General features: G+C 38.8%; 3 protein-coding genes and 1 pseudogene across 3 annotated transcripts; 3 read left to right on the top strand and 1 right to left on the bottom strand.

Moving 5' to 3' along the window:
* Positions 1 to 750: 750 nt before the first annotated feature.
* On the top strand, positions 751 to 5,176 carry LOC140010456 (rRNA (cytosine-C(5))-methyltransferase NOP2C-like). The gene is made up of 10 exons (XM_072057523.1): positions 751 to 888; positions 1,089 to 1,267; positions 1,538 to 1,682; positions 2,145 to 2,235; positions 2,840 to 3,037; positions 3,176 to 3,423; positions 3,661 to 3,792; positions 4,197 to 4,264; positions 4,369 to 4,430; positions 4,906 to 5,176. The coding sequence occupies exons 2-10, from the start codon at positions 1,137 to 1,139 to the stop codon at positions 5,037 to 5,039; spliced, it is 1,209 nt and encodes a 402-aa protein (XP_071913624.1). The 5' UTR covers positions 751 to 888; positions 1,089 to 1,136; the 3' UTR covers positions 5,040 to 5,176.
* A 2,986-nt stretch (positions 5,177 to 8,162) lies between these two features.
* Positions 8,163 to 12,974, top strand: LOC113701642 (oligopeptide transporter 7). The gene is made up of 6 exons (XM_027222397.2): positions 8,163 to 8,322; positions 8,445 to 9,051; positions 9,663 to 10,232; positions 10,832 to 11,087; positions 11,712 to 11,894; positions 12,039 to 12,974. Exons 1-6 carry the CDS (start codon positions 8,280 to 8,282, stop codon positions 12,666 to 12,668), a joined length of 2,289 nt encoding a protein of 762 aa, XP_027078198.2. The 5' UTR covers positions 8,163 to 8,279; the 3' UTR covers positions 12,669 to 12,974.
* A 1,268-nt stretch (positions 12,975 to 14,242) lies between these two features.
* On the top strand, positions 14,243 to 16,416 carry LOC140010165 (protein NUCLEAR FUSION DEFECTIVE 4-like; annotated as a pseudogene).
* Positions 16,417 to 17,128: 712 nt separating this feature from the next.
* On the bottom strand, positions 17,129 to 19,317 carry LOC113701550 (uncharacterized). The gene has a single exon (XM_027222265.2). The coding sequence runs from the start codon at positions 19,135 to 19,137 to the stop codon at positions 17,206 to 17,208; it is 1,932 nt and encodes a 643-aa protein (XP_027078066.2). The 5' UTR covers positions 19,138 to 19,317; the 3' UTR covers positions 17,129 to 17,205.
* Between the last annotated feature and the right edge of the window lie 333 nt (positions 19,318 to 19,650).

Here is a 19,650-nt window from a genome sequence, read left to right as displayed (position 1 = left end):
GTACTCTGTATTTTTTACCCAAAAAAGGAAAAAGGAAAAGAAAAGAGGAGGATTACTACATGGGGATAATATTAGAAATTATCCTGAGCTTTATCCTAATATCATTTAGCATCTTTAAAATTTTAAAAATATCATTTACCTCCCCTAATAATTAAAAAATGACAATATTAACTCTCACTTGATACATAATTGCATATCAAATAAATGGAACTCAAAAAAAAAAAAAAAAGAAACAAAAGTCACTTTCTCCTTTTTTTTCTTTTCTCCAACATTCTCCCTAGAGTGGGATATAATCTCTTTGTTTATTTTGAATTGATTTTTATAATGATTTAGTACAACTTAAAGGTTTGGACTTTGGGTTGAGAAAGGTTTAAAAAATAAGGTTCATAAGAAATTGGTTTTGAACATATAGAGTTGAATTAGTGCTAATGTATTTCTTTAAAAATATGTTTTTTATTTTCCAAATTTATATTTTTATAGATGGTAATGTGGTGGTACTATTAAAAATTGTTTTTTAGGTGGTGATTTTTTTAAACAAAGAAAGTGGCATAGGAGCATTTCTATTTAGAACAAACGGGATAGTTTAGGATTTTTAAAAATTTTGTTATACAAATAAGACAGGTAAGTGATTTTTTAAAATTTTAGGAATACTCGGTGATATTAAGATAAACCCTGATATTATCCCCACTGTATATATGCAAACCACTAGTGGAGTTAGCCGACCAGGCCCAAAGCCCAACACACGGCCATGTACCAAATGGATTCCGGGTGACCTGTTTCGTGACCCATGTCCAAACCCTCCAAAAGGAAGCCTCGGAGGCATAAAGAAGTTCGAAAAAGATGAACGACAGCAGAGCAGAGCTGCTCTCATTTTGAGGAACAGCAGAGGTAATTCGCTTACTTCCCTTATAAATTTTTGATATTATACGTAAAAACTCGAAACTTTTTTTACTGCAATAACCAAAGCTTCAAATAAAGAAACATATGTAATATATATCAATCAATTTCGCTTAGCTGATTACACGTTTACTGAAGTTTATCTTTTTGCAAGTGTATTATCTTCTCGTTTTAATTGGTTAAAATTACAGGTACTTTTTTGAAGTCTCTTAGTAGCAGCAAATAGTTTGTTGGATGTGATGGAAGGGCAAGCTTCTGGCCCAGATGATAAAATCCTGCCATTACCGGATGAATTTATTGAATTTCTGAATGAGAATGGATTGGACCCTTCAATTTATGTTGCCAATGATTCCACCCCACGTTATATTAGGTAAGCTTTATTTTTGGCCTTATATGTGCTGTATTCGAGTCTTTTTGAATTGGAAAGATCGAATCTTGGAAATCCAATTCTGTTATCTCGATTCTTTCTTCTTTGGTCTAAAGCAATAAGCCGATTTTGAGATTGATTTTTGAGTTAGGTGAGGGAGTTGTGTTGTTCTTTTACGAGCATTACAGCTGAATCGGAAAATTTAATGACAAAATGGGCATTTACAGGCTAAGTTTATGCTGGATTCAAGGTTTGTTCAACATTTTTTCGCAGGTTCAAGCCTGGTTTTGAAGCTCATATTGAAGAATTTGAATCCGAGATTAATTGTAAGCTTGAAAGATTGTCCTGGCTGCCCAATTTCTATTGTCTTCCTCCTGACATTAGGATTGCCAGCTCAAAGGCATATCAAGAAGGAAAGGTAATTTTTTGGGTTTGTTAGCGAATGATTTTAGTTTGACTTTTAGTGGTGAGGGCAAAATCATCACAACATAAAGGTGTTAACACACTAAATTTTGTGAAAAAGGAGTTTCATTGAAGCTCTTTCAGACGTATATCTTGTCAAGGACAAAGTCTGGGTGTTAACTAAGCTCTTTTGATGCTTGACTTTTTGTCTTAATAATATCCTTCGACTGGTTTTTAGCGTTTGGAGTACTCATTGTTATACTAATTAATGTTCTTTTTCATACTATCTGGAATTTGATATCATATGAGAATGATAGTCCCTACAGTGTTAAATATGATATTGAGTAGCCAAATTTTTCCTCTGTTTGGTGTAGAAACTAACCTTAGTTAATTCTCTTCAATTAGGTGTTGCTTCTCTATTCTGTTTCCCTTTGCTGAAGTCTTATTCTAAGCACTTCATTTTTCTTTTGCCTTTCAGATATATGGAATTGATGCAGCATCTGGAGCTGCTGTTTCTGCTTTGGACATCACATCAGGAGACCATGTCCTTGACCTCTGTGCTGCTCCTGGTAAATTTCACTGACTGATTTGCATGTAGAAGGCAAATTAGCTAAATTTACCTTATGGTACTAATTTAAAAAGTTAATAATAAGTTTAAATATATGTTTTCAATTGTGACTTACATTTAAGATAGGACACCTCCACCTTTTGGAAATTTTACGTTGAAGGTTGGAGAGGGGGTTGTCCACCCTTGACATGCATTCTTATTGGTCACCAGCAATATAGTTCATCCTCAAAAGTAGGAGTTTCCATGCTGTAAAAATGATGCCACTATCTGCTAAGTAAGAAAATTGTTTCCTTGAAGATGTGCATCCTCAAATCATTGACTTGGATAACTAGGCCCTAATGTCAAATGAAGTCAGCATATGACCTCATGCTTCATTAAAGATAACTTGACATCAGGGATTGCAGATGAACCCTCAAAAACATGTTCACTTGATCTATTGTGTGGTTTGCCTGCAACCTTATTTGAATTTAATGATATGAGATTTTGAAAAGAGATGGCTAGTTACAAATAACCTCCTGTGTAGGACTACATCATTCAAGTTTCTATAGCTGAGAGTATTGTAAGCTGTTACCTGATTTCTCTTTCTGTCATTATCATTTTCTTAGGGGCTAAACTATGCATGATATTGGACCTTCTTGGTGGTTCCGGTTCAGTGACAGGCGTTGACATTGCACAGCATCGGTTAGCAGCATGTCGAACTATGCTGCAAAAGTATGCACTTGGCGATCGTTGTCGTCTTTTTGTGGCTGATGGGACAACTTTTTCCCTTCTTCCTCTCAGGGTTCGTTTGAACTCTAAATCATGTAATAAAGCTGGAAGGAAATAACAGAATTCATGAAAATTAATATGGTCTTGTTCATTCCTAAAAGGTTTTGGGAGCCTTCTTAGGCAAGTTATGCAAAACCTTGGTAGATTTTAACTATTTTTATATTATCAAACAGTTGAACCAACCGAATCCATGCTTGAAGGAAAGTCAGAGATTTACAAGGAGTGGACATCTCGGAGACCATGGAAAGAAAGAAAAAAGGCATCTAAAGCAAGAGAAAATGGTGCTTATAAGTTATTCTCACAAACTCACGATCCAGAGCTTATATATTATGGGAGGGATTCTGGGGTTGTTGGACTGAGTAAAAACAAAGTATATGAACATCTGAATGACTACAAGGTTTCAAAATATGGCTATGACAAGGTCTGCATTCCTTTTTTTTATTTCGTTTTATGCTGCCCCACGTAGAATTGTGTACAGTTTTCTTGTAGTTGATTGTTGTTTATTCAATTGGTGGTGGTAATATACGATATTGTAAAGATTGGAAAATGCTCTATATGAGTAATCATTAGTTTCTTCATAGATTGAATAGATTTTTGTCTTTATCTTTCATTTTTCAGTTCCTAGTTTAGGGATTGACTAGATTGAATTCAAAATCAGGTCCTGGTGGATGCTGAATGCACACATGATGGTTCAATTCGACATATCCAGAAATTTGAACAATGGGGGTGGGAAACTCTTCACCGCCGTGTTTTAGATGCCGAGAGAACTGATGAATTGACCACCCTTCAGGTTTGTCAACTTTTTTTCTTTTCCGACGTGTCTTGATAGATTTATCTTGCCTGTTCATATATGTGTTAAATTTGCATGTATGACAGCAGCTTCTGCATGGAAAATACATGGATGTCCCTTCTTGACAGTTTGTAGAATTAAGAGTTAAGACTCACCAAGTTTGAGTATCATTTTAGTTTTGGCAAGATCGACAACTTAGGAGTATGCTACAAACATTGTCACTTCTTTATTTCTTAATAAATTGGTTATAGTTGAGATGTCAGATGCTCTTGTCTGTCTATTATCCCACTGAATAGCTGTTTTTTATATATTGTATGGAGAAAAAAATTATGTTCCATGGTGAATATCCTAAGGATCTTATAATTCCATATGGCCATCACGTTACTCTTGTCTATATGTTTCAGCTTCAACTTCTATCCAACGGTTTCAGATTGCTCAAAGTAGGTGGATCTCTTGTGTACAGCACTTGCAGGTGCATATTCCCGTATTTCTCAGAAAATTACAATGCCTTGTATCTTGTGTCTGGGTAAAGATGTACAACTAATTACTATACTTTTTCGTTTTATGATGGAACAGTTTAACTGTTTCCCAGAATGAAGGTGTGGTCGAGAAATTCCTTTCTCAAAACAAATCTGCTGGTAAGCCTTCTAGTGCAGTTTTTGATGCTCTTGCTTAACATATTATTCTGGCTTGAGAAAGTGTTAGTACTCTGGTCAATGAAAATTTGAAGCGCTTATCCTTCTTGTTATAGCTTTAGTATATCTGCTAGTAGTTGGTTCGTGTGTTGTTATATTACTGAACGACCAGATTAGATTCTTTAACTTCTGTATGTGATAAAGATAATCAAATCAAGTTAATCCATTACAGAGTTTGTAGAAATGATAGAAATTGATGGGATAATGTTGATTGTTGGAGGTGCTAGTTGTAGAGTTTTGAAATGGGTGCCAGACTTTTCATTTTTCTTGTCAAACTGAGGTGTGAATCTTGAGTTATGGCATCATCCGAATTCTAGACTAGAAGCCGAGTATCCAGAAGCTGGTTTAGTTACTGTGAATCACTTGGGTCTCATTTTAATCACCATTGTGACATCTAATTATGCCCTTGTTTTTACAGGCTTGCTGGAGATAGATTCTGCAAGAACGTGGCCTTGTAAGAGCGGGCAGATACCTAAAACTTTGCGCTTTGATCCTAATACATCATGTACGAGTGGATTGTTTGTAGCCAAGTTCACGAAATTGGAGATTTAGTTCAGGGTTGGTCATACAAGTCTGCTTCTGAGCCATAACTTAAAATGGTAGAAGAAGAAATCTGATGCGAATATCTTTGCCTTGGCTGTAAAAAAACTGCAGCTTTCACCATTGAATGTGAAAAATTTTGTCCAAAAGTATAAAATTTGCCTCAATTCTATAACTGTTCCTGATAATTTGGTCGATAATTCACATATAACGTCCATTTATTCATTTTGTTAAGGTCCAATGGGAAGCGAAGAAGGAAACTACACAGGCCCGAAATCCTCAAGCTTAGGTTCCTCGAGCTAATATCATTGAAACTGAAAAATGCACCGTGAATTCTTCTCGAAGTTAAAGAAAAATACGACTATTGTCCTTTCTAAAATTGGTGAAAAAAGGAAACAGGGTCATTTTTTCTCCTGTAGTTTTTCTTTTTTCTGTAGTCATGGACCCTTCTTCGGCAGGGCATATAGCCAAAATGGGCAGATTTTCCCTGGAGGAAAAAAGAAAAAGAAAAAGAAAAAAAGAACCCCCAAATATCGATGCTAGAAGGATGATGTGAATCCGAAATTTCTACTAATAAAAGTCCTGTTGCATGCATGATGCCAAGGTACCAGACAAATACAAAACTAAATAACGTTGGCCAAAAAGAAAACTGCCGAAACAAGAACACAGACCGACAGACTAGTATGGCTTCTCCACCAAGATCAAGCAAGGCAGGTCAAACTCTCCCAAATAATTTCATCAATATCTCCCACTCCCACGTACAAAATCATAAAACTGTTGGGCGGAATTGGCCTCCCACTGACTTCGGTCGAATCTATAATCACCAGAACGCCAGTTACCAGCGTCCGGTTCATCCACAGGAAACCCATTCTCATGTGCAGGATAGTAATATTCTGATTCAATACCAGTAGCACTGCAATCCAGTTCATCCACTACATTCCTGGACTCGTCCACTCCATAGCACTCTGTACCACTTATATGCGAAGAAGTGTGTGGTGGCTCCGGCTCCTGCTCCGGCTCCGGCTCAGGCCGCGACGACGATGAATAGGTATCTTGATAAGAGGGATACCCATGATCATGCGATTGGGAGGAGCAGTCATGAAAGGTGAAGTCGTCTGGGTTTTCCGTGTGATGATGGGGAGGGCGATTGTGGTATCCGTCCGGATCGTAATAATTCACAGAATCTTTCACTCCGAGTGCGGCCAGCTTTTTCCTCTTTGCTTCCTGTTTTTGCTCGTGGTAGTCGCAAGGGCAATAACGGGTCCCCAAGTCGGGGTCAAGCTTAGTTTTTTCATGGCTCCTTCCTGACGACTTCACAAGCTTCCATAACGTAGACATTGGTGAAATTGGTGGTGTAACAACGCTCTACGTACCCATTAACGGTACGTATATGTACCAAGAAGATTTCTTCTTGTTCATGCTGATTCTTGACAGTCGACCTCGAATATATTGTCCACCTTGATGGTTTGGAAATTGCTGAGCGTGGCCTCTAACGAGATGTGTGCGGCATGTTTTCGGTTGTTGGACTGCATGCCTGCATCCATGCCTTTTTATTACCACCATATATACGAGAGTAGAGAATTAAAATTTTCAAGACGCAAATCATCAAAGGCAAAACAATTTAAGAGTAAACATTGATGATTATTGCGTTGGTATGCGCTTAGTACAAGTCAAGAACGCCCGAATTATAGTAAATTATTGTCCCTTCCCTTCATTATATATAATAAGTTCACAATGTTTCATTCGTGAAATTATAGTAGTGATAAAACTGCTAAAGAGTACTGTATAAAATCCCGCGAGCGAAATCTGTAAGACTGCTGCATTGCGGCAGGGAGATTAGCTTTAGCTGATAAAACATTATTATTGTTAGAGCATGGCTAAATGTGTGTTTTGTAGTCATTGTTGAAATGATCGAATATTTGAATATACGATTCTTGGCATGATTTTTTTATTCCAGTTTTTAAAGTACACGATGATATTTTAATCATCGGGTCAATCAATCAAAGAATGAATAAGCATTCATTTTTTTTTTTTTTCAAAAAAAGGAATAGGCATTTATATTTCACCTAATAATAGAAAATAAAAACAAAGAGTCTTGCAAGAGAGTCAACCCTTTTTTTTTTTTTTGGAATGATGGATTCCAAAAGTGAAATTTTAGGGTTATCTATCTAGAAGAGGTTTTTTTTTTTCAAGCAGAAAAGTTGTAGCTCTTTCCGTTGGGCTAAGATGTCAAAACTTCTTCACCATCTCCCCTAACCTTGAGCCAATGTCGAAAAATTTCCACAAAATTCATCCAATTCCCCTACCTTAATTTCTCCGACCATGATCTTTAAATCCTATATAAGGTTTGTTTGGATAGCAAAATTTTTCAAATGATATGTTTTTTTAATTATTTCAGTAAGCATTAAACTTGAGTTCTTTTGCTAACATACGCCAATTAAGTTTCTTCAAAAATACAAAAATCCCGTAGCGTATGGCGAAGCCATAAATTGCTCCATGATTAGTACATTTATTTGCTTCCATTTTTTTGGTTTGGGTGGCGGCAAAGTTCCGCCACCTTTTGTTACGTACACACATTTTGCCAACTGAGAGTTTTTCAAGGATATGGAGCTGCCACGGATCCAAATTTGACTTCTTTCTGGACAAATCGATCCATCAGATTTACCAAACCCAAACAAAAAAAAAAAAAAAGAAAACAAAAAATCCAGCAACTTTTGGTACACGGAAGAGTAACATGCTGGGGACAGCATGGAGTATGGACAATTCCCTGCCATGCTGGCTTCCTCTGCGCTCCGCACGGAGACGTATCTTCCCGTGGAAACGTCCAAATACATTTATGAAGTGAATCATCTCGTCAAAGGTTCACATGAAGGGGTCAGCAGAATCTAAAATAACCATTACCCGGATTCTAATCTAATCTAACCGCACATTAAAAATTCCTGATCCATTTACCACATGAGTATTTAATTCGTCACGTCACCAGTGACTTCAAAAACTTTACAGTGGGCCCACTCGCATCACATCTAACGGCAGTGATTAATCCTTCTCTCCTTCCATGTCCGGAATTTGGCACTACTCAACGGCCCTGATCAAAAGCTTCTTCACCTTGGCCCCACATTCTTTTTTGGAGCCCTATTATTAATTACTAGGGAATTACCGATATGATTGCCAAGCACACTGGACTGGACAGTGGACGCAAAGCTCCACTTTTCCAGATTCGCTTTGGAATTGATAGAATCGAATGAATGAAGCATGAGGAAGGACGCTGAAGAAATTTCAGCTCCACTTCTTACTAGTAAGCGCTTCTCTTTTTCGCTTCCTTTAACCTCAACTCAACCGACCTCAATTCTCCACTTATCTTCTTCCTAATCCTTTAAGCATCTCCTGAATTTAATCACTTAATCGTCTTTTCCACAGCCGAGAAACGGGCTGAACCATACAAAGGCCATGCCTCCGGTTCCGGAACATCTTCTCCGTCGTGCGAGCCGTTCGGAGACGAGAATTCTCCGGTGGAGCAGGTGGCTCTCACGGTACCCGTCACGGATGACCGGACCCTGCCGGTGGTCACCTTCCGGATGTGGGTCCTGGGAGCCCTGGCATGCATTGTCCTGTCTTTCCTCAACCAGTTCTTCTGGTTCCGGCGGGAGCCGCTTTCTATCAGCTCAATCTCCGCTCAGATCGCCGTGGTGCCGCTGGGCCACCTCATGGCTTCGGCGTTGACGAGCAGAGTGTTCTTCAAGGGCCAAAAGTGGGAATTCACCCTGAATCCGGGACCTTTCAACATGAAAGAGCACGTGCTGATCACCATCTTCGCCAACTCCGGCGCGGCGAATCCCTACTCGATTCATATCGTTAGTGCCGTGAAGGTGTTTTACAGGCAGAGGTTGACTTTCTGGGTGGCGCTGGTGGTGGTTATAACTACCCAGGTTTTGGGCTTCGGATGGGCCGGCATTCTCAGGCGCTACTTGGTGGAGCCCGCTGAAATGTGGTGGCCCCAAAACCTCGTCCAGGTCTCTTTGTTCAGGTATAAGTAACCCCATTTACGCCGAACTTATCGTGGACTCTTGCGTTAAAGTGGATGTTTTCTGCGCCACGTGGCTGATTATATTATTTTGTTTTTGTCTTATTGTCCATGAAATGCTCGGGCTTCTATTTTATTTTGGTACTACTGCTCGTAAATAATATGGTACATTGAGTTTGCTTGGTGTCGTTTTGTGTTTTAGTCTGTGCCAAGTGACCAACCTTGCTGCTTGCTGTCTCCTTTTCATCCAAGTTCATGGTGATGGATGTGACGAAGGCTAGTAGTTGTTTGAATAATACATGGCAACTAAGAATTAACGCACTTTTGAAGAATAACAATTTTGGGTATCTTAAACTGCTAAGATATGTGCTGTTCTTTTCAACCGTCATTTGCCATCTCAGTCTTTTACCCTGGATGGACAAACTTGCAAATGGTTATTGGTTGCATTTACAATCTCTCAGATTGTTTCTCAACTTTCTCCTCCACCCACATTTACACTAAAATCTTGTTTGGACTAGATTATCAAAGTTCCACCATTAGAAATTTCGGCTATTCTTGACGTTGAACTCAATGCAAATTATTTAATGTCTTTGAGTTTGTGTTATATTTGCCAGGGCGCTTGATGAGAAAGAACAGAGAATCAAGGGCAGATTGTCAAGGAATCAGTTCTTCCTTATTGCCTTCATCTGCAGCTTTGCTTATTATGTCCTTCCTGGATACCTTTTCCCCATGCTAACCTCCCTTTCCTGGATATGTTGGATCTTCCCTAATTCCGTTCTTGCCCAACAGCTGGGTTCAGGACTTCATGGTCTTGGTATTGGTGCAATTGGTCTTGACTGGTCTAGCATATCTTCTTACATTGGGAGCCCACTGGCTAGCCCTTGGTTTGCAACTGCTAATCTTGCTGTTGGCTATTTTCTCATGATGTATGTTATCACCCCTATTGCATATTGGTTCAATATCTACAAGGCAAAAACCTTTCCTATTTACTCAGACGGCCTCTTCACATCAAAGGGACAAAACTACAACATCTCAGCCATCATTGATTCAAACTTCCACATTGATCTAACTGCATACGAGAATGAGGGACGCCTGTATATCAGTACCTTCTTTGCTATTACATATGGTTTCAGTTTTGCTTGCCTCACTGCTACTGTTGTTCATGTCTTCCTTTTCCATGGAAGGTTAGTTTCACCAAATTATTATGATAGGTGTTCAAGTTTAACTCCAATATAACATATTATTACTATCTTGATTTGCTTATACAGAAAATGCAGTTAGGGAAAACTACTTAGTCCTTTTTTTTTTTGGGCTTTCTGAAATGCTACCAAATCATAATAGTTCTTGGATAATTTTTCTTGATTCTGACCTCAGTAACTGCAAAAAGCATAGGGGAAGAGAAGAGTATAAGATGCATCTTCTGAGGTGGAATGCCTATAGCTTCAGCTATTATCTAAATTTCTTACATGGCCTTTATTTATGCTAGATTGCAAACAGATCAACTTTAGGATTTGGCCTTTGTTCTCTGAATGAGTCATAATTCATCCATGGTTGATCTTCTTAACTTTCTTTGACAAAAAATCATTGCTTCATCAAAACGTTCCTACGTTTGTGAAGCATAAACCTTCTTTCCATTAGCTTAAAGACCAAAGTCTTCTTCTCAAATAGCTCCAGTAGGTTGTTTAAGGCATGACTTGGAGCCATTGAATTTTATTACGAAGACAATGCTCTTAAACATTTATGCATTATGGCATAAAAGTGACCTGAATGTCATGCTCTATAGAGATCTATGGCGGCTGAGCAAGTCTGCCTTCCAAGAGAAGAAATTGGATGTGCACACAAAGCTTATGAGGATGTATAAGCAAGTTCCTGAATGGTGGTTCACATGCATTCTTTTAGTTAACATTGCAGCAACCATATTTATATGTGAATACTACAATGACCAGCTTCAATTACCATGGTGGGCTGTCTTGCTGGCGTGTGGTCTTGCCTTCTTTTTCACCCTCCCAATAGGTGTCATCACTGCCACTACAAATCAGGTAAGTTTGCCATTGCCTTTTGACAGACTCTCCAACTGTGTGACATTTGTGTGTTTACTGGTATTCTCTTAATGTACGAACGTTGATTACTTTATTCCTTGAGTGTTTAATTGACTTGTCGCACTCTTTTATGTGATCAAGCTAGATCCTGTCAATCACTCTGTGGTACTCATAATTTGATGTATAAACTATCAATGCCTTTCAGGCTTGAATGATCCCGATATTATATTACGCGATTGGGAAATGATGCGTTCGCATGTGATGCTGCTATATTCTATGTTTCAAAGAGATAAAAGAATAAAATAATCATCTGTATGGGCTTGTTGGAATTCCATCATATGTACTAACGTGATAGAACATTGAGCATGGTGGGATTATTTAACTTTTGAAATGATTTCTGAGATATATTGCACGTGTCCTGTTATATCTAGTCTTGGAGCTCTTCAACCTTTTGCGAATACTATAATGTATGCTAAGAACTAATTAGGCAGCTTTAGATTAATTCACTAGAACTGTAAAAGGGTTTCCCTTTCGTCTCAATTTGACTTTGAAGTTAATCATTCATATCTAGAAACCGTAGTATGTAATTTTTGTTCACTAATGTGCATGTTCTCTTTTCAATAGACACCAGGACTCAATGTGATCACAGAGTACATCATTGGGTACTTGTACCCAGGATATCCTGTTGCAAACATGTCCTTTAAGGTGTATGGGTACATCAGTATGAAACAGGCCCTAGCCTTTCTGCAGGATTTCAAACTTGGGCATTACATGAAGATTCCTCCCAGAGACATGTTCATGGCTCAGGTAAGATTCAGTTCCCAAACAGAAAGTGGATGAGTAAAGCAAAAGTCAGATCCTTAATAATCAATATAATATGCATGTACGTCTGGTTGTGAAGCTTTTGCTTTTATCCTTCTGAGTCTTTTTGCCATCATCTTCCCTTTTCAGGTTGCTGGCACTCTAGTATCAGCTCTTGTGCATCTAGGAACAGCATGGTGGCTCTTGGAGACAGTCCCAGACATTTGTGACAGAGCAATGCTTCCTCCTGGCAGCCCCTGGACTTGCCCAGGCGACCATGTGTTCTATGATGCCTCTGTTATATGGGGTTTAATTGGACCGCAGAGAATTTTTGGAGATCTTGGTTACTACTCTGCCATTAACTGGGCCTTCGTGCTTGGAGCTGTGGCTCCTGCTGTAGTTTGGCTTATGCACAAGGCCTTTCCAAACCAGCAGTGGATTGGTCTCATATCTGTGCCTGTAGTATTAGCTGGAATAATGAATATGCCACCAGCTACTGCTGTGAACTACAACAGCTGGGTTATAATTGCATTTCTTTCTGGATTCATTGCCTACCGATATTATCGAAGCTGGTGGAGTCGACACAACTATGTGTTGTCTGGGGCGCTCGATGCTGGATTAGCTTTCATGGGAGTATTGCTTTATTTGGCTTTGGACATTGGGCGTGTTAGCCTTGACTGGTGGGGAAGTAAAGCAGATGGATGCCCCTTAGCTTCTTGCCCGACTGCAGAAGGGGTAGTTGTTCAAGGGTGCCCAGTTTTGGAGTCGTGGGGGACATAGTAATCCAATTTTATCTCGCTGTACATATCCGATTAGTTACCAGGTTCAGGTTGTATGTAGCGTATAGTATCTACATTCACGAAAATATTCAAATATTCTACAGTGTTTGTACGAGTTCTTGCTTCGAGGGCTGATTCTTGTACCCAAGTTAAATGCCAAGTACATCCGCCCCGATGATAAAAAGGCTGTTGCCTGCTGGGAACTCGCATGAATGTCTTTCATGTCATGTTCGTATTTAAAAGAATTGTAAACCGTGTTATATAGCAACTCATATAAATGCAATCTTATTGATCATTGTTTATTTAATGTTTCCCAAGTTTGAAGGTTCAATACATTATGTTCGACTACAAACTCATCATGCTTCTTATATAGTAATAGATAGATAATAGATAATGGATATGGATATAAGGAAAAGCAATGGTTGAGTATTTCATCAATAGACTACAAACTGGACTTAATTTCTTAATTAACAACATGGGCTTAATTTCTTAATTAGGGACATGCTTGGAAACATGCTTTTAATTCCAGAATGGATGACATCTCAGTAGGCATTAGGTCAAGAAGATCATGCTAGACTTTTTTTTTTTATCCAACTTTACTCCAAATGATATGAAAGGCGAAAATAGTGCCTCAATATGATGTAGAAATTTTTCTGATTGGATATTAAACAAATCAAGCAAGTAGTCACACTTTTTAAAGAAATATGTTTACTTTATCAAAGAATTGATGGGTAGCATAATAATTTTTCAAAAAAAAAAAAAAAAAAAGATTGGTATTAGCTAACCAGTTTCATGAACTCATACATATGTGGTGGCAAAAAATCTGGTCAAAACAAAATTGATTGAAACCATACATAGGTTTGACAATTCATGCAGTATATATATAAGGTAGGATTTCTAATTGTCAAAAGTATGCAAGCCATGAATGCTAACAAGGACATCAATTAGCAGCCAAGATTTTTTGGGCACGGCTAGAAAAACGTAAAAGAAAAATAGAAAAGGGGGAGGAGACTAATAAAGTTTAAATTCTAAACTCCTCCTGTATTATCTTAATTGTCCATGATACTCAATTTTACACTCAAACTAACATTTAATATAATTTTGGGCATATTAGACAAATCAAAAAATAAGAAATACTCGTGGTATAGATAGATAGACAGATAATATGCAGCCAGTTATGTCCCGCTCGCGGTTTGCTTGCGGATTGACTAAACAGTGATCAAAACCAGAAACAATTCGAAGAGTTGTGCCAACTCTGAAAAAGGACCCACTCTCATGTCTCATCCCGTTTTTCGTTCATGAGTTGCCGAATTGGTAAACACTGAAACCATGGTCTATGGGCAAATATTTGTTTGATGGAGACGCTCGCGTTTTACTTATGGATTGACTAAACAGTGATCAAAACCAGAAACATTTCAAAGAGTTGTGCCAACTTTGCAAAAGGACCCACTCTAATCCTGAATTGGTGAAACCATGGTCTATGGGCAAATATTTTTTTTTTCCATGGAGCCAAAACATGGCTGTATATACTTCAAAGACTTGTATTATGAGACACCACAGGAAAAGCTCATCATTGTCTCTGTTCAATATCATTATTCGCGCTAGTGTTCAATATCATTATTCGCGCTAGTGCTCTTTTGTACCGCTTAGTTTCAATGGTTTTAGGATTTCTATCATCAGCATCTCCAGCCGTAAAATGGCTAGGATTTGTGTGTGCAGTTTGGGTTCAAGCTGTTGCTGGCAACAATTACACATTTTCTAACTATTCTGATGCTCTAAAATCTCTCATGGTCCTTAATCAGCTTCAGCTCAACAATCTTTCCGTAGCTAAAGATGTTGGCAAGGCTTTTGGCATCTTGGCTGGTCTAGTTTCAGACAAGTTACCAATATCGATCATTCTCATTGTTGGGGCTGTTGAAGGGCTATTAGGATATGGGGCTCAATGGCTCGTGGTTAGCCAGAAGATACGTCCCCTTCCATATTGGCAGGTATGCATTTTATCCTTTCATTTGTTTTCCTTTATTTTTCAATCTTTTTGCGTCTCATATTCTTTATTAATGATCTTCGGTACCAGATGGGCGTATTTCTTTGCTTGGGAGGCAACAGTACGACGTGGATGAATACAGCAATTCTAGTGACCTGCATGAGAAACTTTAGAACAAATCAGGGTCCTGTATCAGGGATCTTAAAAGGTTATTTAGCGCTAAGCACAGCCATTTTCACAGACCTATCCGCAGCACTCTTCTCGGCCGAACCCTCTGCTTTTCTTCTTACACTGGCAATCATTCCTGCAATTGTCTGCCTTGTAGCAGCTATTTTGCTTCGCGAAATCCCACCTACAGCCAATGATGCAAAAGATCAGTCAGTTATTTTTCACTTCTTTAATGTTGTTGCTATGATTATAGCACTTTATCTATTAGCCTACGACATCTCTGGCAGCCATGGGCATCTTATTTCTTCAATTTTTGCTGCTGGCCTGTTATTCCTGCTTGCTATCCCGTTATTTGTCCCAGTCTACTTCATCGTTGCAAAACCAATGGGCATCTTATTTCTTCAATTTTTGCTGCTGGCCTGTTATTCCTGCTTGCTATCCCGTTATTTGTCCCAGTCTACTTCATCGTTGCAAAACCAACTTCAGTTGTAGATGTTGAAGGGCCAGCAAGTGAATTTCTATTGCCCCAAAATGAGGAGAGCGGTGCAATAGTGGAGGAAGCTAATGAGGATAAGAAGCATCAGCCTGTTATTGGGGAGGATCACACCATTGTTGAGGCAATGCGCACCTCTGATTTTTGGATACTGTTCGTATCATTCCTTTGTGGAGTGGGGACTGGGATGTGCGTGCTTAACAACCTTGGACAGATGGGACAAGCGTTAGGATACAATGATGTCTCCATTTTCATTTCTCTCACCAGCATTTGGGGATTTTTTGGTCGTATTATTTCAGGCATGGCATCAGAATACTGTATCGAGTATGTTATCATTATGATCTAACATTTGCATTTGTTAGGAAATTGATAATTTTTTTTTTCAAATTTCTATGTTCTTCTTTAGTCTGAACTGAGTTCATCTTTGTTTAATTTTTGCAGGAAAAAGGCAACACCGAGGCCAATGTGGAATGCCGTATCTCAGATTCTAATGGCTGCTGGATGTGTAGTGATGGCCGTTGCATTTTCTGGATCTCTCTATATAGGTTCTATTTTGGTGGGGATATGTTACGGAGTGCGTTTGGCCATTACGGTTCCAGTTGCATCAGAGTTATTTGGGTTAAAATATTACGGTCTCTTATACAACATTCTGATGTTGAATCTCCCTCTTGGTTCTTTCCTCTTCTCTGGCCTTCTTGCTGGTTATTTGTATGATGCTCGGGCTACTACTTCCATCGATGGAGTTGGAAACTCTTGCCTTGGGCCACATTGTTACAGGCTTGTGTTCATCATAATGGCCACCACTTGTGTATTTGGATTCGGCTTGGATATGTTGCTTGCTCTGAGGACGAAAAATCTCTATCTGAAGATTCATGAGATAAAGAAGTTCAATAAATATAATGCCAGGAGTACCTCGTCAATGTAAATGCTAATTATTGTGTATATGTATCACTGATGCCTCCAATGGAGTGCCAATTCTTGGAATCAATGTTTACTGAATTGAAGATGTTAGGCATTGTTCTGACTCTTCATGCTTGGACAAGCAAGTCGGACGCATTTCACCGGGTCATAACAGTTCTTAAATCTCAGTCGAAATTATTTCCATTTTCTGATATTTCAGTATAGAATTAAACTACCCATGGTTCAAAGACTTGGATGAGACCTAGATGATTCAGACGAGTCGTCACTGGAGCGGGGCTTTCCGTTCCGATATTGAGACGAAATGACTCCGAGGTAATTTATTGCCGAGACGTTTTCAAGACGAATAGAAACGGCCGAGTCGCTCCGAATAAACTCGAATTTTTGTTAATTTTTTATTATTTTTGTTTATATTTTTTTTACAATTTTTAGAATATTAAATGTTTTAAAAATTTGCATCTCGTCGAAACCGCGATCGATATGCCAAGACCGATGCAATCGTGCCTTTGAAATGAATTAGATGAAAGAGTGTTGATTATACCTTAAACTGCGTTATATTTGAGACTTGCATCTGTACGTTAACCATTGCAAGTGTTAGATGAACATTGTCACCGCTAATACAGCAGAGTCTTGATTAGTTCTGGTTTTCTTTATAGCAGTTTCCCTCGGGGAACATGCACCTCATCTATCATATAGTATAAAACGATGAATGTTCTTAGTCCTGCTTTGCTTTTCTTCCATTGATGATGCATGATTTCTTACTAAACACATAATTCATGCATAAACGGGTGCATTTGGTTCTGGCTTCTGACAGGAATATAGCAATCTTGCTGGTTATGAACATGTGAATAAAGGGAAAACTAATTGCGAAAGTATGAAATCAGTTTTTTAGCTAAGCTTTAGCTTTCATTTGTATAAAATTGACTCCAACTGCTGCTATCACATTCCAATCTTCGTCCCGAAGAAAGACCAAAACTAAGTAATATACGGATACACAGAATGTGGGCTACAGGTAGCAAGGGGTTTGCCACAAAGTCCTTTATTTCCAGAATAAGAGCTCTTTGGAAAATTAATTAGAGGCTCACCAAAAGGAATTTGTCCAGAAAGAAGATTATCTGATAGGTTCAACTCTTTGAGTTTTGTCAATTTCAAAAACGCATCTGGTATTCTGCCTGTAAACAGATTATTCTGCAGCTCTAGACTCTCCAAAATGCTTGCATTTGCTAATGATTCTGGCAGGACAGAGTCAAACCGATTATAACTCAAATCCAAAGTCTGCAGCGATTGCAGTCTTCCGACACTTGTTGGCACTTTACCATGGAGAAAGTTATGTGATAAATTGAGGTACTGAATCCCCTGTTGCGTTCCCATGTCAGCCTGCTCAATATCATTTGAAAAGCTGTTATCAGAAAGATCAATATAAGTCAATCCTCCACTGCTTTGCATTTGAAATACCAGATTTAGAGGACCCCATAACCTATTTGAGTGAAGATCCAGCACCCCTAAGCGTCCAAGCTTGGTAACTGTATCGGGAATCTTGGAAGCAAGGGAATTTTGGGAGAGGTTCAAAAGGTAAAGACTAGTGAAGCTCCCAATCCATGCAGGTATGCTCCCAGTAATATGGTTATCTGATAAGTCCAATTCTTGCAATATGCTTGCAGGTCTTTCCAAGTATCCAGGAATTTCACCCTGTATTCCACATCCAGCCAAGTGAAGCTGAAACAGTGATGGCAACTCCACAAGCCAAGTTGGGATGGATGACAAATTCAAATGGTTGAATGACAGGTCAAGTAGTTGAAGATTTGTGAGAGTAGACATCTCCAAAGGAAGTGGTCCTTGAATCATGTTGTAAGAGAGATCCAGAAACTGAAGCTGAGAGAGCAGTCCAATAGTTCTTGGTAGTTTACCAGAGAACCTGTTTCTGCTGAGATACAACATTGTCAATGCTTTTAAATCGCTAAAATTGGAATCGATAGGCCCCTCAATCTGATTATTGTCAAGAATGACTCTTTGAAGTGATTTCAGGTGCCCAAAAAACAAAGGTAGCCTGCCTGTCAGATGATTGTCATTTAGGCGTAGAAAGGCGAGGGAAGACATCTGACTGGGGCTTGAAGGAAATGGTATCTCTCCCTCAAGCTGGTTGTTGCCAAGGAAGATGCTTGAAATGGAATTTAGCTTGTTCATGGAGAAAGGAATTCCCCCAGTCAAGAAGTTGTTTGATAGATCAAGCTCTTTGAGAGCCCGCAAGTTACCAATATTATTTGGAATATGACCAGTTAGGAAGTTTTCCTGAAGAGTCAAGCTCTCCAAATCTGTCAAATTTTCCATAGAATCAGGTATAGAACCAGAAAATTTGTTCGAGCTAAGATCGAGGCTTTTAAGACTCCTGAGACTTCCGAGGCTGAAAGGAAGAGAACCAGAAAAGTAGTTCTCTTTCAGACACAATTCTTCAAGTTTAGGTAACTTACCAATGCTATCTGGTATTGGACCACTAAGCTTGTTGGTGTCAAGCAACAGCTTTCGGAGCTTTGTGAGATTTCCTATCAGCGGAGGAATCTGCCCTTTGAGCTCAAGAACTTCGCCAAGATCAAGAACTTCCAGAGAGCTCAGAAGTGCAATGGAAGGAGATAGCTGGCCGTCCATGACTGTTTGTGCTGGAGCATCATACAAGGTGAGGAGACCTGGAAGATTCAATTCTAAGACTCTACCAGTGCTATTGTCACACAAAATGCCTTCCCATTTGCAGCAATCAGTACTCCCATTCCATTTCTCTAGCCTGAATGAAGTATCATAGCGGATCCCAGCCTTGAAATCAGTCAAGGCCTTGAGGTCATTGGGGTGGCAAGTTTCACCACCGGTAGTTACAATGAAAATCACCATCAGGACTAAAATTATCTTGGAACACATATTTTCTGAATAGAACTGGGAAGGATACGATGAGATTTTCAGTCTGATCAAATCCTTTGTTGAGTCGTTATCTTCGGAAAAGATCCTAGGAAACAAGTAAATTTTAATTAAAAACAACAGACATTTCCTTACGCGGCAAAGTACAAATGTGGAAAAGAATCAATATTGGTCAAAGAGTCATGAATGCTGTCCTGAATCAAGTTTCTTTTTCTCTTTACAGTTTGTATTGCTGAAAAGCACACTACTGTTTTTTTTTTTTTTTTTTTATCAATAACTTTTTATCTTCTTTTGAGAGGGACTAACTTTAATCTAGCAAAAAGACTCTCTGATTGAAAGCACGACTTCAAAGTCCAAAGGGGTTCCATCTGTCATATTTTTAATGAAAAGTTACACTCTGGTGATTTAATTGACTGATACTCTGCTGTGTCTGCAGTGTTCTAATGCGCCAGAGAACATTCCCCTGGAAACAGCACGGCCATTCTACTGGCTTGACAATCAAGACTGAGAAAAACT

The sequence above is a fragment of the Coffea arabica genome, chromosome 7c, assembly GCF_036785885.1.
Source record: "Coffea arabica cultivar ET-39 chromosome 7c, Coffea Arabica ET-39 HiFi, whole genome shotgun sequence".
In the NCBI taxonomy this organism is placed as follows: Eukaryota; Viridiplantae; Streptophyta; class Magnoliopsida; order Gentianales; family Rubiaceae; genus Coffea; species Coffea arabica.
This window is presented reverse-complemented; position numbering and strand designations above follow the sequence as displayed.

Coding starts and splice junctions, on each gene's coding strand:
- LOC113701642 (XM_027222397.2), top strand. CDS start 8,280: ATGAGGAAGGACGCTGAAGAAATTTCAGCTCCACTTCTTACTA. Junction 11,088..11,711: donor TCACTGCCACTACAAATCAG/GTAAGTTTGCCA, acceptor TCTTTTCAATAG/ACACCAGGACTCAATGTGAT. Junction 11,895..12,038: donor GAGACATGTTCATGGCTCAG/GTAAGATTCAGT, acceptor TTCCCTTTTCAG/GTTGCTGGCACTCTAGTATC.
- LOC140010456 (XM_072057523.1), top strand. CDS start 1,137: ATGGAAGGGCAAGCTTCTGGCCCAGATGATAAAATCCTGCCATTACCG. Junction 3,038..3,175: donor TCGTTTGAACTCTAAATCAT/GTAATAAAGCTG, acceptor ATTATCAAACAG/TTGAACCAACCGAATCCATG. Junction 4,265..4,368: donor CTTGTGTACAGCACTTGCAG/GTGCATATTCCC, acceptor ATGATGGAACAG/TTTAACTGTTTCCCAGAATG.
- LOC113701550 (XM_027222265.2), bottom strand. CDS start 19,137: ATGTGTTCCAAGATAATTTTAGTCCTGATGGTGATTTTCATTGTAACT.